The sequence below is a fragment of the Hylobates moloch genome, unplaced genomic scaffold (genome assembly GCF_009828535.3).
Source record: "Hylobates moloch isolate HMO894 unplaced genomic scaffold, HMol_V3 SCAFFOLD_33, whole genome shotgun sequence".
Lineage (NCBI taxonomy): Eukaryota > Metazoa > Chordata > Mammalia > Primates > Hylobatidae > Hylobates > Hylobates moloch.
The window spans coordinates 3,041,094-3,066,537 of record NW_026652308.1 but is presented as its reverse complement, the minus strand read 5'-3'; the positions used below and the strand labels follow the sequence as shown (position 1 = coordinate 3,066,537).

At 39.5% G+C, this 25,444-nt stretch overlaps 1 protein-coding gene across 1 annotated transcript in view; it reads left to right on the top strand.

Annotated features, from left to right (window-relative positions):
* The window catches only part of LOC116463303 (ras GTPase-activating-like protein IQGAP1), a 111,379-nt gene that overhangs the window by 28,443 nt on the left and 57,492 nt on the right, over positions 1 to 25,444 (top strand). The window contains exons 3-8 of the mRNA XM_032146336.1: positions 9,033 to 9,189; positions 12,480 to 12,557; positions 16,585 to 16,661; positions 22,288 to 22,355; positions 23,459 to 23,572; positions 24,463 to 24,641. Coding sequence (XP_032002227.1) covers positions 9,033 to 9,189; positions 12,480 to 12,557; positions 16,585 to 16,661; positions 22,288 to 22,355; positions 23,459 to 23,572; positions 24,463 to 24,641 — 673 coding nt within the window. The remainder of the gene's footprint in view (positions 1 to 9,032; positions 9,190 to 12,479; positions 12,558 to 16,584; positions 16,662 to 22,287; positions 22,356 to 23,458; positions 23,573 to 24,462; positions 24,642 to 25,444) is intronic.

Here is a 25,444-nt window from a genome sequence, read left to right as displayed (position 1 = left end):
TTGAGATGGAGTCTCGCTCTGTCGCCCAGGCTGGAGTGCAGTGGTGCAATCTTGGCTCACTGCAAGCTCCACTTCCTGGGTTCACGCCATTCTCCTGCCTCAGCCTCCCGAGTAGCTGGGATTACAGGCGCCCGCCACCACACCCAGCTAATTTTTTGTATTTTTAGTAGAGACGGGGTTTCACCGTGTTAGCCAGGATGGTCTCAATCTCCTGACCTCATGATCCACCGGCCTCGGCCTCCTAAAGTGCTGGGATTACAGGTGTGAGCCACCACGCCCGGCCTGTTTCCTGACTTTTTAATGATCACCATTCTAACTGGTATGAGATGGTATCTCATTGTGGTTTTGATTTGCATTTCTGTGATGGCCAGTGATAATCATTTTTTCATGTGTCTGTTGGCTGCATAAATGTCTTCTTTTGCAAAGTGTCTTCATATCCTTCACCTACTTTGTGATGGAGTTGTTTGTTTCTTGTAAATTTGTTTGAGTTCTTTGTAGATTCTGGATATTAGCCCTTTGTCAGATGAGTAGATTGCAAAAATTTTCTCCCATTCTGTATAGGTTGCCTGTTCACTCTTGATGGTAGTTTCTTTTGCTGTGCAGAAGCTCTTTAGTTTAATTAGATCCCATTTCTCAATTTTGGCTTTTGTTGCCATTGCTTTTGGTGTTTTAGACATGAAGTCCTTGCCCATGTCTATGTCCTTGCCCATGTCTATGTCCTGAATGGTATTGCCTAGGTTTTCTTCTAGGGTTTTTATGGTTTTAGGTCTAACATTTAAGTCTTTAATCCATCTTGAATTAATTTTTGTATAAGGTGTAAGGAAGGGATCCAGTTTCAGCTTTCTACATATGGCTAGCCAGGTTTCCCAGCACCATTTATTAAATAGGGAATCCTTTCCCCATTTCTTGTTTTTGTCAGGTTTGTCAAAGATCAGATGGTTGTGGATATGTGGTATTATTTCTGAGGGCTCTGTTCTGTTCCATTGGTCTATATTTCTGTTTTGGTACCAATACCATGCTGTTTTGGTTACTGTAGCCTTGTAGTATAGCTTGAAGTCAGGTAGCATGATGCCTCCAGCTTTGTTCTTTTGGCTTAGGATTGTCTTGGCAATGTGGGCTCTTTTTTGGTTCCATATGAACTTTAAAGTAGTTTTTTCCAATTCTGTGAAGAAAGTAATTGGCAGCTTGATGGGGATGGCATTAAATCTATAAATTACCTTGGGCAGTATGGCCATTTTCACGATATTGATTCTTCCTATCCATGAGCATGGAATGTTCTTCCATTTGTTTGTTTCCTCTTTTATTTCACTGAGCAGTGGTTTGTAGTTCTCCTTGAAGAGGTCCTTCACTTCCCTTGTAAGTTGGATTCCTAGGTATTTTTATGCCATTCCTTTATGTTACATGTCTCCTTTTCCCATTTTTCACTACTCTAAATAGAATTTATTTGAGCAAAGCCTAGTTCAAATATCATCTCCTATTGTAGCTAGCTGTTTAATTATAACTGTTACCAGAGAGTAATTCCCTTGAAGGTGGGGACTGGTATTCAGCACAACGTTATACCACTGATAAGTGTTGCACAGAGTAGTCAGTTCGAAATGTTTCCTGAATGAATATGTGGATGTCAGAATAGAAACCTTTTTTTTTTTTTTTTTTTAGGAACTGACTTAAAACACTTAGAAAACAAAACTTTAAAAAATAGAATAAATATGAAAGGATATAAGAATTACTATGTAGGCCGAGCACAGTGGCTCAAGCCTATAATCCTTGCACTTTGGGAGGCTGAGGTGGAAGGATCCCTTGAGCCCAGGAGTTCGAGACCAGCCTGAGCAACATAGGGAGTTGCTGTCTCTACAAATAATTTTAAAAATTAGCCTTGTGTGGTGGTACACACCTGTGGTCTCAGCTACTCAGGAGGCTGAGGTGGGAGGATCACTGAGTCCAGGAGGTTGAGGCCACAGTGAGCCGTGATTGGGCCACTGAACTCCAGACTGAGTGGCAGAGCGAGACACTGTCTCAAAAAAAATAAAAAGACTATGTAATTAAAGATAGCCTTTTGTATAAGCATTCATTTTTGTACTAATTGTATCAGCTTCACCAATGTGTAATACTAGGCCTCTCCCTTAGTGCTTGATAGAAGTAAGGGTTGTTAATGAGGTTATATATTGTGGTGTGGGATACTTCAGGAAGCCCAATTTCAGAACTTGAGCATTTGTAAGGGAATGTTCAGTAGGTGGTATCTGTTGTTATTGTTGAAGGAGGAAGTATACTGTAGCAATTAAGAGTATTAGCTTCATGCTGGATCCGTGGCTCACGCCTGTAATCCCAGCACTTTGGGAAGGTAAGGCAGGTGGATGGCTTGAGCCCAGGAGTTTGGACCACCCTGGGTAACGTGGTGAAACCCTTTCTCTACAAAAAAAAGGGCAAAAATTAGCCGGGTGTTGTGGCACGTGCTTGTGACCCCAGCTTCTTGAGAGGCTAGGTAGGAGGATCCAGAGAATCGCTTGAACCCTGGAAGTCAAGGCTGCAGTGAGCCATGACCACACCACTGCGCAGACCCTGTCTCAAAAAAGAAAAGAAAAAAAAAACAGAGTAAGGGCTTCAGAATCACACCGACTTGGGTTCAAATGAGAGCTTACTTGCCAGATAATCTTGGAATATACTTTTTGGAACCCACAGTTTATCCGTAAAATAATTACAATAATACTTCAGAGGTTGCTGCAAAGATTGAGATAATAATGCATGTAAAGTATTTGGCTTGATGTCTGCCACATGGTGTGAAGATTATTTTTTAAGTGTCATTTATATTGAAAGTGAGTCATTTTATGTTACTTCTTTCCTGTTTAGTAATTGTGTTTCAGATCTGACATCACCTTTTTAAAAATTTTGCATTTGAGTGAGATTTGCTAAAGCAGTTCTGGGGTTAAACTTGAAGAGAAAATATTGAATATTTATATTTAATATCCCATGTGAGAGGAGAGATTAAGAACCCTGCTGTCTGCTTGTTACACCTCTTGTGAAAAACATAAAAAATATAAGAGCTTTGTTGCAGAACTCTACTTGTGGTTTTGGTCGAGTCTGTCATGAAGATATGTTTGTGGAGATGAGTGCAAATAATGATTTAAATATGGAATTGTAGAGATAAAGTTTAGCAGCTCTATATTCGGGGAAAAACGAGTCTGTGTTGATTGAAAAAGCATAATAAAATAATTTATTCTGAGGCTTTGTGGTTATGCAGTGTCAGAATGAAGAAGAAGATAGTCCTGTTCCATTTCAGGCTGGTCAGACCATACCTGGAACACAGTATTCAGTTGGAGAATGTTCAGAGATGAGCAAAAACGTGAGGGGGCAGAGATGATGTCTAACACTGCTAATATAATACCTGGTAACGTTTTGAGTACTTACTCTGTGCCAGGTACTGTTCTTAGTATTTTATATGTACTATCATCTCTTTAATCCTCATAAACATTCTATGGGTAGGTGCTATTATTATTCTGTTTTTATGACTAGTGCTTGAAGGAGCTGGAATCATTTTACTTATGGAATTGTCAGCATGTGACTCGTCATGAGGGGATAGGAGGAAAGGCACAAATATTTTTTTCAATACTCATCCAAGCACTGTGCTAGCTCTATATTTCACTTGCAATCTTATTTAATCCTCAATGACAAACCTTCGAAGATACTGTTAGCCTTTTTTAACAAGTGAAAGAACTGGTTAAGTGGCTTACTGTCTTTCTTGGTAAGTGCCAGAGACAGGACATAGAACCAGATCTTTCCAAGTCCATGGCCAGTGCTACTCACATTATGCTTTTATTTTTACGTTCTCTTGCTCCAGGAGGCAGCTTAGGGTGCCAGTAGAGAATTGATGCAGGCTTAACAAAAACTTTCTGACTACTGGAGTCCAGAAATGAACTGGGTTACCTTGAATGTTTGATTCTCTGTCAGCATTCAGGTTCAGCCTGCTTCCTGATTTGGCTGAGATGTTTTGGGAACATTAAGGTATCAAATTGGGGATGGAGTAGAACATGTGAGGGGAGTGGAGGAATTGAGATGGGCTGAAAGATCTTTAATGAGCCTTCCATCCTTGAGATTCTATGATTATTGCTAGGACAGGGTTAAACATGAGAATTGGTAAAAAGTTGTGTTGGCCAATGATTTTTCTTTTGTGCATCTATTGATTTTGAGACAAGAGTTTCACTCCGTCGCCCGGACTGGGAATGCAGTGGTATGATCACTGCTCACTGCATCCTCAAACTCACAGACTCAGGCAACCCTCCCACCTCAGCCATAGTTTTATTTTTAAATGTCTTTATAGGCTCGGCACAGTGGCTCACGCCTATAATCCCAGCACTTTGGGAGGCCAAGGTGGGCAGATCACTTGAGGTCAGGAGTTCAAGGCCAGCCTGGCCAACATGGTGAAACCCCATCTCTACTAAGAAATACAAAAACTAACCGGGCGTGCTGATGCACACCTGTAATCCCAGCTACCCCAGAGGAGACAGGAGAATTGCTTGAACCCGGGAGGCAGAGATTGCAGTGAGCTGAGATCGTGCCATTGCACTCTAGTCTGGGTGACTGAGACTCCATCTCAAAAAAAAATTTTTTTCATAAAGTCTTCATAAAGCTAAATTTGTAAAAAAAGCTAGAGGCCGGGCGTGGTGGCTCATGCCTGTAATCCCAGCACTTTGGGAGGCCGAGGCTGGTAGATCATCTGAGGTCAGGAGTTCAGGACCAACCTGGCCAACATGGTGAAACCCCGTCTCTACTAAAAATATAAAAATTAGCCGGGTGTGGTGGCACAAGCCTGTAATCCCAGCCACTTGGGTGGCTGAGGCAGGAGAATTGCTTGAACCTGGGAGGTGGAGGTTGCAGTGAGCTGAGATCATGCCACTGCACTTCAGCCTGGGCAACAGAGCGAGACTCCGTTTCAAAAAAAAAAAAAGCTAGAGATATGGTTTAGCAGCTCTACATTTGGGGAAAAAAGGAGTCTCTGTTGATTGAAAAAGTGTAATAAAATAATTTAAGCTGACGCTTTGTGGTTATGGAGTGTCATAATGAAGAAGGTGATAGTCCTGTTCCATTTCAGGCTGGTCAGACCATACTTGGAACACAGTATTCAGTAGGAGAATGAATTCAGCCAGGTTGGTTTGTTTGTCTTTTAAGACAGAGACTTGCTCTGCTGTTGCCCAGGCTGGAGTGCAGTGATGCAATCTCAGCTCATGCCTCAGTTTTGCAAGTAGTGGCTGGGATTACAGGCATACTCCACCACACCTGGCTAATTTTTGTATTTTTTGTAGAGACGGGGTTTCACCCTGTTGGCCAGGTTGTTCTCCAATTCCTGACCTCAAGTGATCCACCCGTGTTGGCCTCACAAAGTGCTGGGATTACAGGCGTGAGCCACCGCGCCCGGCCTCAAACTTAACCAGTTCTAAATATTTAAGTTTTATAAGAAAAGTTTTGTGCCTAAGTTGAGAATCACTGGTGGATTTAGTTAAGCTAAAATACCTTTAATTTTTAAATAGTAGGCAGAATGTGGAGAGATACCAGCCTTTTTTCTTCTTGGTAGTTCTGAGATTTTTCCCTGTTTAGACAGCCTGTGGAGCTCAACCCTTTTTGGCTTTTCAGGTGATATAGTGCAAGCTACAGTGATATTGTGAGGAGGATTCTAAACCTAGAAATCAGTCTTGTTATTCCATCTTTGCCACTAGCTATTGGATGACCTTGGATCAGCCTCATTCTTATTTGTAAATGGGGGGAAGTGCAAATAGATTCTTAGCCTCTGAGCAGGCTTATGGCCAGTTAGATTCATTTTCAATGTTTATATTTTTAATTTTGGAGTTGTACTTCCAAGGACCTTTCCTGAGGAATTAATTCTAAATAAAGAAGAATACTGTGCACAAAGATATTCCTTGCACTATTATTTAATTGTTGAAAACATTTAGAAATGACATAAATGTCTAACATAGGTGACTGATTAAGGACTTGGTTAAATTTTTATGTAAACTTAAAGTCTTCAGAAACTATATAATAACATGGAAAATATAAACATTTCAGAAATGTTTAATAATTGTCTCATTCATATATATGAATATATATATATATTTTTTTTTTTGTTTTTGAGACAGAGTTTTGCTCTGTTGCCCAGGTTGCAGTACGGTGGCACGATCATAACTCACTGCAACCTTGACCTCCTGGGCTCAAACAGTCCTGCTGCAGCCTCTCAAGTAGCTAGGACTACAGGCACGTGCCACCACGCCTGGCTAATTTTTAAATTTTTTGTAGAGACAGGGTCTGGCTGTGTTGCCAGGCTGGCCCTGAGCTCTTGGGCTCAAGCAGTCCTCCTGCCTTGGCCTCCCAAAGTGCTGGGATTACAGGCGTGAGCTACTGTGCCTGGCCAGTTTTAGATATATATTATATTAAAAACAAACAAAGGGATTTTCCCTAGAAGTGCATTTGCTTCCTGGCTTCCACATTTTCTGATTCTGTGATTTAGTGGAAGAAGGGCAAATCTCATGTGAGCTGTAGAGAAAGACTGAAAGAAGTGTTTGTTGTGTCATCTTGGAATTCGAGTAGAATCTAAACTTCTGCTAACATTAAAAATGTTAACATGGCACTTTACTTTTCAAAGCAGTTTTGGTCCTGATTTGTTCGTTTGTGACAGGGTTTCACGTTGTCACCCCAGCTAGAGTGCAGTGCCACCATCTCAACTCACTGCAGCTTCTACCTCCCAGGTTAAAGTGATCCTCCTGTCTTAGCCTCCCAAGTATCTGAGTCTATAGGTGCACACCACCACGCTGGCTAATTTTTGTATTTTTAGTAGAGATGGGGTTTCGCCATGTTGTCCAGGCTGGTCTGGAACTCCTGACCTCAAGTGTTCGGCCTGCCTTGGCCTCCCAAAGTGCTGGGATTACAGGTGTGAGCCACCGCGTCCTAGCTAGTCCTGATTTAGTTTATAAACAAACCAGGTGCTACTCCATTGTGAAATAGCTCAGATTGGTGGGCAAGCCACATGTGTGGTGAGGTGACTCGGAGGGCAGCTTCAGGTTTGAGCAGTTGTTTAGAAACACTGTATTTTGCCTCCCTGTTTATTCTAGCTCATTCTTTCTACTTAATCACTTTCACCAAATCACAGTTGGCCTTTCTTCTCTGACCTGACACCTGTGTTATACGAAGAGCATTCTACCCAGCTATAGGAAACATCTAAGTCAGGACTGTTTTATAGCAGCTGGACTAGGGAAAGGAAATATAAAGAATGCTGGGAGATGTTACCATGGGCTCTCCTTTTATTTTTGTCTAGAAATCTCAGAAAAGGGGAAAACCTAAATACCTCTGGTAACTGGCTCTGATTCAAGGCAAAAGTATCTACTGTGCTCTCTATCCATAGTTTTCCCTGTGTGTTTACTTCATTTTAAAAAGAAAAATAAGTAACTTTTTTTGGTACTGTTACGTGCTTGAGGGCATTTTTGGCTTAGGCTGAGGTTGTTAGGTTTTCCCTGTTAATGAGAACCCAAGTTAGATTGTCCCCTGAGAGCTGGAGTTGCCAGTAGTTGTTTGCCAGAATGATTTTATCAGCATCCTTTTTAGCAGTAAAAAGATGAGATGTATCCTTGAACTACACTATTTTCCGTACCGACAGCTGCCATTCTTTTCCACATTGCCCTTTGCGTCTTTAGGCTCAATAGAGGTATAGTTTAGATTTTTGTAGCCATTTCAAATTGGTATCTAATTTATTATGACAACTCTTCTGGAAAACTCATTTGTTTCATTTTTTCCCTTTCTGACAATTTAAGTTCTACTATTTGAAAGAAAGAAAAGACAGCAGAGAAGCTTATCATCGAGTATAGGAAACAACCAGAAAATTATCTGGCCCATTCATATACCCATCAGGCTTCATGTATTAGAGAGTACGCTGGCTAATTTAAAGGTAGAGTAGATTTAAAAGCAAGACTGAGCTGGGAACGGTGGCTTACACCTGTAATCCCAGCACTTTGGGAGGCCGAGGTGGGTGGATCACCTGAGGTCAGGAGTTCAAGACCAGCCTGACCAATATGGTGAAACCCCATCTCTACTAAAAATACCAAAAAATTAGCCGGGTATGGTGGCACAGGCCTGTAATCCCAGCTACTTGGGAGGCTGAGGCAGGAGAATTGCTTGAACCTGGGAGGCGGAGGTTGCAGTGAGCTGAGATCACGCCACTGCACTCCAGCCTGGGCAATAGAGTGAGACTTTGTCTCAAAAGAAAAAAGAAGAAAGGGAAAAGAAAACCATTGCCATAAATGATTTTTAGTTACCTATGTTTCCGTTGGTAGAAAATACATGTAACTAAACTTTCCTTTGTTTTATCTTAGGCTTTCCTGAAATTTCCTAAGAGATATTTGAAGGGGAAAATACAGTTTTCTTTTTTTCTTTGTTTTATTCTTTTTCTTTTTGGAAAATGGTTTTCTTTTCCTATCCTTTTTACAGCCTCCTCCCTGCCTCCAAAAATCTCAGAATTCATTATTTACTGCTTCCATAGGAGTTTCTTTTAATATTTTAGCTGAAATAATTGAGTCTGTTTTGATAACCCCCAAGCAACCTTAAAACTTGGACCTAGAAATTCACTGTGGATTCTGAGTTCTGAAACTGGAAGAGAATGTCAGCAACAAATTTAAGCTTCCGAACAGTTGAAACGGTGGCTTCGGTTACAAATGACTTTTCTTAGGATTTGTTAAAGAGCATCTTAAGGACTGAGGGAAAGGGTCTGAGGTTCTGGGAGCAGTCAGGATCTGGGCAGCCAGTTGGCTGTGTTGCTGCAGCAGAGGAAAGCGGGGTGGAGAAGAAAGTGGCATTCATGCTCAGCAATTTTCCTAAGTTCCCCGCCTCTGAGATCTGACTGGGCCAGGCAGGGTAAGGATATGTGTGGAACTGATTGTAAAAGAGTGCTATTATGTTCAGTTTAAGCTTCTCCAGGGAGAATGGAAATTAAGCTTAAAATCTCTTAAGGAAAAGTTCTGACCTTCCCTTTCTTTTTTTGCATCCTCTCTCCTTTTGTGCAGGTGGATGGAAGCATGCCTAGGGGAAGATCTGCCTCCCACCACAGAACTGGAGGAGGGGCTTAGGAATGGGGTCTACCTTGCCAAACTGGGGAACTTCTTCTCTCCCAAAGTAGTGTCCCTGAAAAAAATCTATGATCGAGAACAGACCAGATACAAGGTGAGTCCTTCCTTGCTGTGTGCTTAGATTTCTGTCAACTTGAAAATGTTAGCATGTTTTATTTTGTGTAAGAGTTACTGAAAAGTATCTGTAAGATGTGTTTGTTTCAACAAATTATAGCCTTTAAAATGCCTGGCAGAATGGAGAAATTTGTGCAAAGGCAATATGTACTAGGAAAATATTATTACATCTCTTTTAGAATTTATCTGGAAAGCCCACCTCCCCCCTACCTTGTCCCCCCACAAAAAAATATGTACTAGGAAAAGAACTTTAGCTGTCTTTGTTTCTGGTAGAATTCTTATGATATTATATATCTAGAAATTTTCCTAGTTGTAGATGAATTTTTTAATTCTTTAGAAGGTAGAAGAAGTAACTAGGGGAATTACTACTTTAAATCTAGTTTTGGGGCCGGGCGTGGTGGCTCACGCCTGTAATCCCAGCACTTTGGGAGGCTGAGGCGGGCGGATCACAAGGTCAGGAGTTCCAGACCAGCCTGACCAACATGGTGAAACCATTAGCTGGGTGTGGTGGTGCATGCCTGTAATCCCAGCTACTCAGGAGGCTGAGAGGCAGGAGAATCGCTTGAACCCGGGAGGCAGAGGTTGCAGTGAGCCAAGATCATGCCACTGCACTCCAGAGTGAGACTCCATCTCAAAAAAAAACCTAATTTTAGGCTGGGCACACTGATTCTCACCTGTAATCCCAGTACTTGGAAGGCCAAGGTGGTAGGATCACTTAAGACCAGGAGTTTGAGAGTAGCCTGGGCAATATAATGAGACCCTGTCTTACAAAAAAAAAAAATTAGCCAGACATGGTCGCACATGCTGTAGTCCTGGCTACTTGGGAGACTGAGGCAAGAGGATTGCTTGAGCCTAGGAGGTTGAGGCTGTAGGGAGTTAATATTGCGCCACTGCACTCCCGCCTGTCTCTTAAAATAAAGAAATGAATTTTAAGCACTGAGATTTGTTGGCAAATTGAATGCAAAAGTAACTTCATGAAAAAACATCACCCTGCGATACTGGAGTTCAAGGTACAATGGGAAAGTGATTCAGTTTCAGAAAATTGAGATAAGTGAGAGGGTTTCATTCCTGTGTCTCAAGGTGCTATAAAAAAGAAGACTGCTTAATTAAGTTGGAATGTTGGGCCGGGCCCAGTGGCTCATGCCTGTAATCCCAGCACTTTGGGAGGTTAAGGCGGGCGGATCACTTGAGGTCAGGAGTTCAAGACAAACCCGGCCAACTTGGTGAAACCCCATCTCTACTAAAAATATAAAAATTAGCTAGGCTTGGTGGCGCACACCTGTAATCGCAGCCACTCTGGAGGCTGAGGCAGGAGAATCACTGGAACCCAGGAGGCGGAGGTTACAGTGAGCTGATATAGTGCCACTGCACTCCAGCCTGGGCAACAGAGCAAGACTCTGTCTCCCAAAAAAAAAAAAAAAATGGGGATGTTGACAAGGACCAAATTTTGTTGTCTACAGAGGTTACCTGTGAACCCTTATTTGAAAAAGGATGACTATGAAAGAGAGTGGAGAATTGTATTACCAAGACCAAATGTAAGGGTGGTCAGCTGTAATAATTGGGCCCAAACTCAGAATGAGTAAGGCTACAATGTCAAAGATTTTTTATGTTTTACATTTAAATTAAAGGGAAAACAAGGAACGGTATAGGTACTCAGCTGAAATTAACATCAAAAACAGAAACTTTCCTTAATCAAAAAGACTTATATGTTCAGTGGGTTTTTTTGCTGTTGGTTGGTTGGTTTTTTGTTTTGAGACAGGGTCTTGCTGTGTCACCCAGGCTAGAGTGCAGTAATGCCATCATGGCTCACTGAAGCCTTGACCTCCCTAGGCTCAAGCAATCCTCCCACCTCAGCCTCCCTAGTAGTTGGGACTATGGGAGCATGCTACTACACCAGGCTAATTTAAACAAATTTTAGTGTAGAGATGGGGGTCTCACTATGTTGCCCAGGCTGGTCTCCACCTCCTGGGCTTAAGTTATCCTCCTGCCTTGGCGTCTCAAAGTGCCAGGATTACAGGCATGAGCCACTGTGCCCAGCCCTATGCTCAGTTTTGAATACACAGTTATTCTGAAGACAACTCTGGAGCTATTCCATAGGCAGAATGGGAAGATAGTGTAAAAGGAGAGTGGAGACTTTGCAGATAGTGTAAAAGGAGAGTGGAGACTCTGCAGCAACGATGAAAAAAAATGGCTGGGTGCAGTGGCCCATGCCTGTAATCCCAGCACTTTGGAAGCCTGAGGTGGGAGCCCTCACTTGAGTCTAGGAGTTTGAGATCAGCCTGGGCAACAAAGTGAAACCTCCGCTCTACAAAAAATAGAAAAACAATTAGATGGGCGTGGTGACATGCACCTGTAGTCCCAGCTACTCAGGAGGCAAAGGTGAGAAGATCACTTATGCCCAGGAGGTGAGGCTGCAGTGAGCCGATTGTGCCAGTGCACTGCAGCCTGGACAACAAACTGGAGCCCTGTTTCAAAAAAAAGCAGACATTGAAGTTTAGAGGGGATATCTATATATATAGAATGAAAGCCCTGATTGATTTTTTTTGAGACGGAGTCTCATTCTGTCGCCTAGGCTGGAGTGCAGTGGCGCCGTCTTGGCTCTCATTGCAACCTCTGCCTCCCAGGTTCAAGCGATTCTCCTGCCTCAGCCTCCAGAGTAGCTGGGATTACAGGTGCACATCACCACACCCGGCTAATTTTTGTATTTTTAGTGGAGATGGGGTTTCACCATGTTGGCCAGGCTGATCTCCAACTCCTGACCTCAGGTGATCCGTCCACCTCGGCCTCCCAGTGTGCTGGGATTACAGGAATGAGCCACCGTCCCAGCGTGGTATTTTTATACAGCATTTTGTGAACATCTTCTGTGTATTCAGACACCATACTAATTTGTTTATGTGCATTATCTCACTTAGTTTTTATACATACAAAGCAGCTGTTCTGGATGGTAAAACTCTGTTCCTCAAGGATGAAGGGGCTTGTCCAGTGTCACCAGTAGATTACTAAAGCCAGTAATTAAATCCAAGATAATTTAACTCCAAAGACCACATGTTCTGTTGAGCACACTATACACAAGAAGGCTCTCCAGGTGGTTCCTAAGTGAAAGGAGCTGAGATGTGGATTTGGCTTTTTGGTATTGGAATGTGAGCATAATGACCTCAAAATTAAGGAGAATTTGTCAAATCTCTTGAGGAAACTTTTGCGAAGAGAGTTTTTATGTAATATTTGCTTCAGTACAGCCAACAAAACCTAATTTTCTTTTTTTTTTTCTAGGCTACTGGCCTCCACTTTAGACACACTGATAATGTGATTCAGTGGTTGAATGCCATGGATGAGATTGGATTGCCTAAGGTAACTTACCTGAGATAATAGTTTAGGCTTTGTTCCAGCTGTTTTGGCATAACTCCCAAACAACCTGTTCTCATTCTACCTGTAAAATTATTCTCAGAATCTTTGGTGTTTTTTTAAATACTAAAAGATGTCTTTCTTTTTGACTTAGGAAATAGTTTTGTTCTTTTTCTTTTATAATCCGCATACCTGTTTCACCTTACCCTAGAGAAATTCCCCGTGATGATATCTACTTTTACTACATCAAATTGTAGACTTACATTTTACTATTTTTCCTTAGATAGAATTCACATGCTGTGAGATTCACCATTTTAAAGAATACCAAATCAGTGGTTTTTATTTATTCACAAAGTTGTTAACATTAAAATTTGACCTTTGGAAATATAAGGAAAGATTTTAGAAATCTGTAGGGAGTATGAAGGGTCATTTTATATTTTAAATTGTAGAGGTGATAGAATGACGTTTACTTCCTGAATCTGTTTTTGGTCATGGCTGCAGTTTTGATTGGAGTGTACATCTTCTGGGTATTTTGCTCAGGAGTTTATTTAGTGTTGCTTTCAGTGAAATTGCCATCCCAGTCCTGCCTGAATCTATAACTGCCACACTGTATTGTCACTCAGAGACATGAATGGATTGATTGATTTCCTTCTTTCTTTTGTTCTCTGTTTTTTCTGTTTATATCCTTTGACGTAAGAATTCCACTTCTGGAAAGTTATCCCAAATAAATAATCAGAAAGCACCAAAAAAATGTGTACAGAAGGATTTTTTAGCATTGATTATGATAGAAAAAATTGATAGCAAAGTACATGTTTCTTTACAAGGGGTATTAATTGTGTTACAGCCAAATACTAGTGCCATTAAAAAGGATATCAACCCAAATAAAAGACCTTTGATGTATTAAGTGGGGGAAAACAGTTGAAGGTTATAAGAGTTTGTGTTCTAGCTAAGGTCAGATCACTATTTTTGTGTAAAAATAAAGTGAGTGTTCTTGGGAAAAATTTGTAAGGAGATAAAACGGTTTTCATTTCTGTGTGATGGGATTAAGGGTGGTTTTTATTTTCTTTATACTTTCCTGTAGAGTTCAAATTTTTGTAACCAAAGGAAAATTTATTTTTAAAAAGTGAGGTGTAGAGTATCAGAAGGTGGCTAAAACCATTTTATATTTTGTATTTTGTGTGATATATAAATATTGTATACATTTTGTATTTTGTGCAGTATATAAATATTGTATACAAATATGTATATTGTGTAAATAAATATATATTACCTATACAATATATTACAATATATAATTATATATTATTATAATATATGATTTTATAATATTATATAATATACAATATATAATTATATATTGTAATAATATATAATCATTATGTATACAATATATTATATATTATATATACACAATATATTACAATATATAATTATATATTGTATATGGATATGTATACAATATACAACAGATATGTATTGTTGCATACGTACCTGTCGAATTGCGTTAAATCAGAACTGAGTCTTTGCAGAAGACTAGCTTTTCTCCTCTTTTTTTCAGAGAAAGTTCTGAAGTTCTCTTCCTTGCCACTGGTATGTTTGAGAATTAGGCCCCACAAATGTTAGGAAATGCAATACATCAAGTTCTTATAGCTACGTGGCCTGTCTGTGCACCTGTAACTTCCTTTCCCTGTTTTTTAATATAGTATAAAATACTGTACTATATAGTGTAAAATATTACACTGTGCACCTGTAACTTCCTGTTTCTGTTTTTTATATAGTATATTGCCAGTGGGCAATGACAATTTAACCTCATTTGAATGATACTAAGAGCTTTGTTAATATTTGCAATTGCTAGTAGTGTTGTTACTACGAGATGCTTTTTTAATGATGTGATTTTATTACCTTTTTTGGTTTACTAACAGTAGTATATTGTCCTGGACTACAATTGCAACAAACACAGAATGTATTAAAGGCTCTCAGGAACAACTTGATAATCATGGCTGTAAGCCTTGAATTGTCCACCCTACATTTAGGCCCAGAAGACTTCTGAGTAATAAGAACTAATGATAACCTACAAATGTATTGTTGTCCTTAATATAATGTATAATACGTAATCGACAATACATATATGGTGTCTATTGGGATGTCTTTTCTAATCTCTTTATATGATACATGCTGGCCTATTATAGAAACTTAATGCAGTAATTTTTTGGTTCTTATCCTTTTTGACTGTTTATTATAATTGGTACTGTTGGCTGCCTTTTCCCTGAGATATTTCTTAGTTTGATTTTTAAAATTGTTTTTAATCTGCTCAACTAGTCCTGTTTTCTTTAATTATTCTACCTTCCATGTCCTAGTGATGGACATTCTTTAAGATGCAATCCTTGTTAGATACATTTTCCCATTTTCATGGTTTCATTTATTCTCAAGACTTGCTGACATAAGATAAACACAATATCTTCAGTTGGCTGCTGGACATTTCTCCTTGGTTATCTTTCTGTCACCTAGAATTTTTCATATCTGAAACTACATCTACCTTTTCCCTAACTGAACTTCCCTTCCCCTGTAATAAATGGTACCATGTCATCATTTTCCCAGTCATCCAGTCTCAAAACTTTGGAGATACCTTGAACTTCTAAATCTGGTCATTCCCTAAGCCTTCTCCATTTATTTGAAATATCTCTTTTATCCATCCACTGTTAAAATTGCCTCCCAGCCTACCTTCCCAGCTCCAATCTCCCATTAGTCAACATATGCTATGTCCTGTCTCCAGTCAGATCTCCCCAGGGCTCTATTTTTATCCTTAGCTCCAAAGCTAGGCTACTTCTTTATGTCCTGCTTATCAAGTTCAGACTTGTCTGACTTTCAAGTTGCTCATAATAATTTGATTTTATCCTACCTATCCAACCTTATTTTTCTGTTATTTTCTAGAATGTATTCTGTAGATTTTAAAAAACAATAGGGTATATTGCCTTACTGTCTCACAAACACATCATGATTATTTTTGCTTTATTTATTCTGGCTATTTCTCTTGTTTGGAAGGCCTTTTGCTCTCTATCATGATTCACTCATTTCTTTAGTTTATGATTTCAGTCTTAATATAGGCCTTTATTGCTTATCCAAATTCTTCTCACCTCATTATTCAGACTTTTGCTTCTCCAAACCACTGTCACCCCTTATTTCCCTAAATTACAGATTGAATTGTATGATGCCACATGACTGTGAGAATGCGTCTTGAAATTCAAGGCTATTCCCAGTCGAAATCTACTCTGTTCCTATCCTGCCTCATTCACTAACTCATTGAATGTAGAGCTTCCATGACCCTGGCTCTGGGCTTGATATCAAAGATATGGCAGTTAATAAATAACATAGATCTAGCCCTGCCTTCATGTGGCTTATAGTCTGTTGGAGTAGCCAAACACATAAACACAAATGATTGATTTTGGTAAGTGCTACCATGGAAAAGTACTTGTCTTCCAAATTCCCTCATACATGCTCTATTCTAGCTACTTCATCTGTGTAGCTTCCCATTTCTCCTAAGCATTAAACACATTTTAATATTTTATACTTTTTTTCAATGTCTAAATGTAGCAGGTTGCACAAACCAGAGCACTTACTAAATGTTCATTGTTGAGTTGTTTCTCCATCTAGGCATGGTAGATAGTAACTAGGAGCATTGTAGTTCTGAAAACCTCATACTCAGACCAGTCCAGGATTTAAACTGGACTAGAACTTGGTCTTCATATGCCTGTATCTGGGTCTGAAATAAGTAAATCACCTACTCACACCTAATGAAATTCAGTGGGTTGACCAAATAGAGATTTTCCAAGTAGTACTTTTTATTCTGTATTATAGCATTTTATTCCTTGCAGTTCTTATGAGGAAATGTCTGTTCACCCTAATGAAGTTATTCGCTGAATGCCACCGATGTTTTCTAACTGTCCATAGTTTGATTTGTATTATTGGTGATTGGTGAATGTCAGATGAACACAGTGAATGGATACCTTTCTCTGTTTCTTTTATTTCTCCCTAGATTTTTTACCCAGAAACTACAGATATCTATGATCGAAAGAACATGCCAAGATGTATCTACTGTATCCATGCTCTCAGGTAATCAAATTTTCTTGGCAAAATAAGGAAATTATGAATAACATCTGAATTGAGTGTGTAGTTTTTTATCCTTGAGGTAAGAATGAAAAAGTTTTTTCATTAGTTTCAAAAGTTCCAAATAGGATAAAATACTGTTATCTGAACAAAATGGTGAGAAACAGCTGTGTTTTTCTAGGGAGTTTGGAGAAGGGATTTATTTATTTAATAGCAGATAATTTTGTTCTGAAAACCTGATATCTTTCATAATTGATCTAGTGTTTCTGTGAACTATGCATTCACTTGGGGTGCAGTCTCTTATTTAGTTATCTAGGTCCTTGCTGTTGTTAAGCCATTTGTTCATTTATTCAGTAATTTTTATAGGCCAGGTGCGGTGGCTCAGGCCTGTAATCCCAGCACTTTGGGAGGCTGAGGCGGGTGGATCACCTGAGGTCAGGAGTTCGAGACCAGCCTGGCCAACATAGTGAAACCCCGTCTCTACTAAAAATACAAAAAATTAGCTGGGCATGGTGGTGGGTGCCTGCAATCCCAGCTACTTGGGAGGCTGAGGCAGGAGAATTGCTTGAACCCAGGAGGCAGAGGTTGCAGTGAGCCAAGATTGCACCATTGCATTCCAGCCTGGGCAACAAGAACGAAACTCCATCTCAAAAAAATAATAATACTAATAATTTTTATACCAACACAAACATGATAATAAGAAATGAGAGAAAATATTTTTTTTCCCATAATGTCATGGTAAATTTGGAATGTGACTTAATTTTCAGGTCCCCAGAATACTAAATTAAATTGGAAGGAAAAGATACAAGTCTAGAAGGATGGTGGGATGGCATATTAGTAGATGCTTATACAGGTTGAATATCCCTTATCTGAAATGCTTGGGACCAGAAGTATTTTGGATTTTGAAGTATTTGCATTATCCTTACCAGTTGTGCATGCCAAATCTGAAGTGCAGAATGCTCCAATTATAGCATTGAGGGTCATGTTGGTACTCAAAAATTTTTAGATTTTGGAGCATTTTGGATTTTGGATTTTCAGATTTGGTATACTCAACCTGTGGTACAGTAGTGTAGTATTTTAGCAGATTTACTTGATGGCCACAGGACTAAAGGAGAAGATGGCAGAGCAAGTGGGACATGAGTGAGATTTTTGTTTGGGCTGCACTTCTTATATGGCATCCTCTATGTGTGCTTGCTAAGTGTTAATTACATTGGAGTAGGTATATAATAATGATCTATAAGAAGACTATTGTCTCCAGTTTCTTGATCAAACATGTACTAGATCTGTGGTATCATTGGAATCAGTGTGAAACATACAAAAGAATGAATATAGCTGAGAACTTGTGGATCTCGTGTTGAGAATGTAGCAATTTCAAATATGTGTCTGAGGCTGGGTAGGTACAGTGGCTCATACCTGTAATCCCAGTGCTTTGGGAGACCAAGGTGGGAGGATTGCTTGAAGCCAGGAGTTAGAGACCATCCTGGGCAATGTAGCGAGACCCCATTTCTATAAGAAATAAAAAATTAGCTGGGCATGGTGGCATACACCTGTAGTCCTAGCTACTCTGGAGGCTGAGGTGGGAGGATCACTTAACCCCAGGAGTTTGAGGCTGCAGTGAGCTATGATTGTCCTAGTGCACTCCAGCCTGGATGACAGAGCGAGACTCTGTCTCTAAAAAACAAAACAAAACATTACCAAATATGTGTGTCTGAGTGCAGATCAGATTAATTCTGAGTATTGTGTTTGGCTTAGTGTTGCATGGGATTTGTCCATGTTGATAATCTTGTGAAGGCCTTTCCTGCAATGGATATCGGAAGGTGGAAGCAGAATTCCTCTCTGCTAGTTGTGTAGCCACTACTCTGCAGTGTAACCTGGGTTCCAGGCCTTCAAATTCTCTGTAGTAGAGCCTAAAGAATTAACTATGCCTTCCTAGTGGTAGAGTCAGAATGAGAAAGAGAGGAAGTCTGCTGTTGTTTTCCATTTCTCTTGAATATGCAATCTGGGCTTAGAAAGTATATATAGAGCAGTGTGTTTTGTGATTTATGGTTTCTTTTTTATGGTGTTTTTCCTGAAGGGTGGATTGGCAACATTTCATAATATATAGGAAGTATTTATAATTGCTGAGAGTGTCTACTTTTACGACAAAACACAACCATATTCAAAGCAGGTTCCTCACCTTGCTGTATTGGATAAGGCTCCATCTCCCTTTGGATCAACAGTGACAGAAAAGTACTACCTCTCTGTATCCTCCCTGCTTGCCTTGTTTTGTTTTCTCTAAAGTCTTGATTGGCATTATTCCAGAGATAGTCACTGTGTACTTTAATCATACTAAATTAGATAACATTCCACTCTCAGATAAGGCCCCAGTTTTCCATTCTCAAAATACTTGTATACTTTCTTCCTGTTTCCCCTGTTCTGTTATTCTAATAACTGATTTGGGGGTTAAAGAGATCCATAATCTCTTATCCTAAATTAAAACCCTAAACTATCTGAAAATTGATTTTAAGTTTGGTGTAAGCTCATTTGTCTCCTTAGTATGATTATGTTTGTGTGTTTCTCTGCGGAAAGTAATGTATTGGATTGGGGATGCTGCCCCAGGGCTTGCTGGGGATACTTTATAATACCATATACACTGTAAATAGAAATACACTTTCTAATATCTGAGAAATTCATCATTCAGACATATCTGGCTCCAAGAATTTGGATGAGGGACTGTGGACCTGTAGTAGATTCTGTTTCCTAATTACCTGCTGTGTTTCAGGGTCTTTATTAATAATCTTTGAGATTGGCATAGTGACTTCTAGGTTACTCACCATTCACAGAAAAGATAATTAGAATCCAGATAGGTTAACATAGCTTCCTTCTGCCCATTGCTACAAAGTACAGCTTAAGTAGGAAATAAGAAAAATAAATTGAAGCGCAGCTACAGGCTGATGCATTATAGGTGCCTAACAGTATATGTGTAGAAGTAGGCATGGGAGAGCAGGAGCAAAGATTGGAAAGTGCTGTTCACCATTAGGGTTTATAAGTTTCAGTGTGAAGCTAAGTACTTTTGATTGTGGGTAAGAGGACTTAACTGGCCATTTTGAATCCATTCTTAGCTCCCGTATCTCCATAAAATACTCGTAATAATTAAAGAGAGTTAAAGATGGGGCCCACGTCTACTTTTTATATCAGCCAGTGATACGGTTGTAGCACCTTTAATTTACCATTGGAAGACATTAAAAGCTAATTCAGTGTTCTTGGTACTGTGAAAGCAACTGTATTAGTCCGTTCTTGTACTGCTATAAAGAAATACCTGAGACTGGGTAATTCATAAAGAAAAGAGGTTTAATTGGCTTAAGGTTCCGCAGCCTGTACAGGAAGCTTGGCTGGGGAGACCTCAGGAAACTTACAATCATGGCAGAAGACAAAGAGGAAGCAGTCACATCTCACATGGCAGGAACAAGAGGAAGAGAGAGGTGGGGAGGTGCTTACATACTTTTAAAAAACCAAATCTAGCGATAACTCACTCACTGTTAGGAGAACAGCACCAAGGGGGAAATCTGCCCCCATTGATCCAATCACCTCTCACCAGGCCCCCACCTGGGGATTACAATTTGACATGAGATTTGGACAGGGACACAGACCCAAACCATATCAGCAACATTCTTGAACTTTCTTAAAATTTCTTGTACCCTATTTCCAAGTAGGAATAAATGAGAAAGAAATTCTTGGAGAAAAATATTCTCTTAATTAAGAATGCAGATGTCATGTATTAGTGAGAAAAATATATAAGGAAACATATTACATGTATAAAAAGTTATTAGTTATTTTGCTTTGGAATTTCTTTTTTAAAGAGGCAGAGTTCTTACTGTTTTGCCTAGGCTGGAACGCAGAGGTGTGATCTTGACTCATTGTAACAACCTCCCAGGCACAAGTTATCCTCCTGCCTTACCCTCCCAAATAGCTAGGACTACAGGCATGCACCACCATACCTGGCTAATTAAAAAATTTTTTTTGTAGAGACAAGGTCTTGCTATGTTGCTCAAGCTGTTTTGAATTCCTGACCTCAAGCTATCCTCCTGCCTCTCCTTCTCAAAGTACTGGAATTACAGGTGTGAGCCACTACACCCAGTCTGGAGAATTTTTTGAATACATTTAAAATCTTCTGAGAGAGGCACTTTATATATCCATCTTGAGTGTTTTACCTGAAAGAAAAGCATTTAATCATATACATATGACTTATACTTGCACTTCTCTGAGAAAATGATTAGCTTCTGTGGATGTATAAATTCTAGTGTGTTTTGAGAATACTCGATTTATTTTTTTGTTTTTCTATTATACATTTGGGTTTATTATATACAATTTAAATTTTGATCAGTTCTGTGATTGCAGTGTACATGATGCGTGTTTGTATTTAGATGATATTGAGGTTTATAGATTATTTACAAAAACTGTATACCACTTTAAGTTTCTATGATTTATTTCTTATATATTTCTTATTTCCCTGCTTACTTTAAACGGTCAATGTCTTGCTTTTGTCAATATCTGTAAAATACCCTTCTGATCTCTTCTAATTTATTGGTTCTGATCAGCTAGGGCTTTAGAATCCACTTAACACAGGCTTATGGACATTAATTTATCCATCTATCCATCTGTCAAATATTGATTAATGTTTATTAATATATGCTAGGCTCTGGATAGACATTAGTGAATGAGCCCTGTATTGTCCCTGCTTTCATGAAGCTTAGAGTCTAGTTGATTATTTTTTAAGTTTAAGAAGTAAAAATAATTTTCACCAACCTGATAATTAAAAAGTAAAAATACATGAAATATTCTTTATCTAAAACTGTTAAATTACCTGGATTAAACTTTTCCATCAGTAATATGAATTCAGTTTAAGATTTGCCATCTGAATAATTTTTATGAAGCTTTTCTAAAATGTCTTGTTATTTAAAACTTATTGATTACAGGAAAGCAAACAAATGAAGAGACACTTCACATTATATTAACGTTAATGTTAACATCTTTTTTTTTTTTTTTTTTTTTTTTTTTTTTGAGACGGAGTCTCGCTGTTGTCCAGGCTGGAGAACAGTGGTGTGATCTCGGCTCACTGCAGCCTTTGCCTCCCAGGTTCAAGCGATTCTCCTGCCTCAGTCTCCTGAATAGCTGGGATTACAGGCACATGCCACCACACCTGGCTAATTTTTGTATTTTTAGTAGAGACAGGGTTTTGCCACGTTGGCCAGGCTGGTCTCGAGCTCCTGATCTCAGGTGATCTGCCTACCTCAGCCTCCCAAAGTGCTGGGATTACAGGCATGAGCCACTGTGCCTGGCCATTAACATCTAATTATACGTTGAGTTAGTGCCAGAACCTGGACTTGAATTTGTGCCTACTGATTTCTCCCAGTCCAGTGCTCTTTGTATTGTGTTATGTGACTTTTTAGGACAATGTTGTCATTTAAACTAAAAAAAAAAAAAACCTCTGAGGTAAATAGAGTATTGTAACTACAAAGGAGACTGTTGTGGGTACTGGGAGTCTCAGTGTTCAGAATGCTTCTATTTTATTCTTCATGCTGATTTTCTCCTTTTAAGGGTGGCAGCTAGGCACAGCTGGGAGGCCTAACCTTTTGCATATTGTATCTTCTAGTTTGTACCTGTTCAAGCTAGGCCTGGCCCCTCAGATTCAAGACCTATATGGAAAGGTTGACTTCACAGGTAAGGAGTTACAGACTTGGCAGGAAATGCTTGAATTATGTGGAAATAGCCTGGAGAGCCAGCAGTACCAATTTTAAAGACCTAGGGCTTTAAGAATACTCTGGCAGTGGAGGTGAAAAAAATATGAATAATTTGCTTCTCTAATGTGGGGTAAAGAACACTAAACTTGGAATTTCAAGCTCTGTTCTCTCACTTATAATGTGAACATGATTAGTGAGTCTCAGTTTTCTTATATGTAAATTGGGGATAACATTAACATATATAAAACATATAATAATGTTAACACATAACCTTAAATGTTTGGGTATGTTGAAAAAAGCTTTATAACTATCTTTCCCTTTCCATTCTATCAAGCATCTGTTGTGGGCAAAGCAAGAGGGAGAGTGGGGAGTGAGATGACACAAAGATGGCAATTTAGTAATTTTAAAATTTAAGCTTATTTGGGTGGGTGTTTCTATGTGTATTTGCTATAGCCAGATGCTTGAAGAGATGAGGGGTTGGGGAGAAAAAGGGCAGTGGTAATATTGTTTAAGGGTAAGATAGATTCAAGTCTTTCAAAGTGGTGATTATTTTGTAGGCTTGAAAGTTTAAAAATTGGTAAGAAAGTTTCTGTTCATGATATTTTTTCCTTCCAGGGAAGTTATTCACCAGACCTGGGGAAAGGACCAGACCTTACATGTTTTCTTTATCATTTGGCTTTCTGCCTTAGAAATGAAATTGTTGAATAGCAGCTAATGATTGTAAAGACTGAGATAACTGACTTAGTCTGTGATTCACTTATTGTTGAGCTCACATTAAAGCTGTTCCATTTGTAAGTTCATTGTAGGAAATGCCATAAGTAGCAATTTTGAAAAACTATTTCCTGTAGGACCTTCTCACTTTATAGTTATTTTTGATGCCCTTGATAATAACAATGTTTGACTGCATTTTATATACCAATTACTGTGTTAAGTGCTTTCCATACATTGTATCTTTATATCCTTCTAAAACCTTAAAAGGTAAATGCCATTTTATCCCATTGCATAGTTGAGGAATATGTTTCCTTCTCTTGGTTATGGAAAGGTGCTTAGCTTGATTGACTGGTTATTAATTCCCTCCTGTAGAAGAAGAAATCAACAACATGAAGACTGAGTTGGAGAAGTATGGCATCCAGATGCCTGCCTTTAGCAAGATTGGGGGCATCCTGGCTAATGAACTGTCAGTGGATGAAGCCGCATGTAAGAAGAGAGAAATCTCGTGGGTTCAACTGGGATTGTTGCCACCATTTCCAATAATTAATTCTATAGTGATGATCTAGGACATTATGAATCTTGCTAGCAAGTTTAAGTCCACAGATGTAGTTGTAAACACATAGTCTTCCATGCTGTTGTTATTTGGAAATACGTGATTAATTCTGCTTAAAGTGAAAGCATTTAGAAAGGAAATCCTGGCTGGGTGCGGTGGCTCATGCCTGTAATCCCAGCACTCTGGGAGGCCGAGGCAGGCAGATCACCTGAGGTCAGGAGTTCAAGACCAGCCTGGCCATGTGAAACCCCGTCTCTACTAAAAATACAAAAATTTAGCTGGGCATGGTGGTGTGTGCCTGTAATCCCAGCTACTCGGGAGGCTGAGGTAGGAGAATCACTTGAACCCAAGAGGTGGAGGTTGCAGTGAGCCGAGATCACGCCACTGCACTCCAGACTGGGCAACAAGAGTGAAACTCTGTCTCAAAAAAAAAAAAAAAAAGAAAGGAAGTCCTGTATTTCCATGGCTCATTGAGTTTCTTATTGTATTATGGTGTTTACTTGGTAATTAAGGCAAATATCTCCAGAGGAAGTGCTCCTTGCAAGGCTCTCTTACGAGTATTTCTCTGTGAGATTCCAAATTCACCATCCCAAACATGGATCACTAGATCACAGATGGAGCTGTGGCTTTGCATACTGTAAGGAAGAGGCTAGGCTCATAGCCTGGCCCAGGGAGCCAGTCTTCGAACCCCGGTCGTTATTTCTCTGTGAAAAGGAGCCTCTATCTCTATTGGGGGGTGCAATGTTGTTTTCTATTGTGATATACATCCTGTAATCTATATAATCTCAATGTTTCTGTTGCTTTTTTTTGTTTTTTTTTTTAGTACATGCTGCTGTTATTGCTATTAATGAAGCTATTGACCGTAGAATTCCAGCCGACACATTTGCAGCTTTGAAAAATCCCAATGCCATGCTTGTAAATCTTGAAGAGCCCTTGGCATCCACTTACCAGGATATACTTTACCAGGCTAAGCAGGACAAAATGACAAATGCTAAAAACAGGGTAAAATGCAACATCTGTTCTTTCTAATTAATTTATATTATTCCATCATTTGATATGGTTCCAGTTTAAACATCAATTTTATTGAGATGCAGTTTACATACAACAAAATTCACCGAATTTTAAATGTACAGTTTGAGTTTTGACAAATATATGTGATCATTTAACCATCACCCCCAAAAAGTTCCTTAGTGCACTTTTGCAGACAGTTTCCACCTCACCCACACCCCTGAGCCCAGGCAACTACCAGTCTGTTTTCTATTGCTGCCATTGACCTTTTTAAGAATTTTATACAAATGGAATGATGCAGTACCTAATCTTTTGGTGTGAGACTCCTTTTTGACCTCTGCTTCTTGAATTTTATATAAATAAAATTCTAGAGCGTAGCCATTAAAATTAATAGTGCCCTTTGGAAAGATTATCTCTAAATATTAACATAGTCTTTCCTCTTTCCCAGATTCTCTGGGGTAAAATGTTTTTGTACAATTGTTATGCGTATGTGGAAGTTAGTTAAATGATTCTGACTTGAAAAAACGGAATCTAAGGATCTCATTTAAGACTTCACACAGGCGGCCGGGCGCGGTGGCTCACGCCTGTAATCCCAGCACTTTGGGAGGCCGAGGTGGGCGAATCACAAAGTCAGGAGATCAAGACCATCCTGGCTAACACGGTGAAACCCCGTCTCTACTAAAAATACAAAAAATTAGCCGGGCATGGTGGCGGGTGCCTGTAGTCCCAGCTACTCGGGAGGCTGAGGCAGGAGAATGGCGGGAACCTGGGAGGCGGAGCTTGCAGTGAGCTGAGAT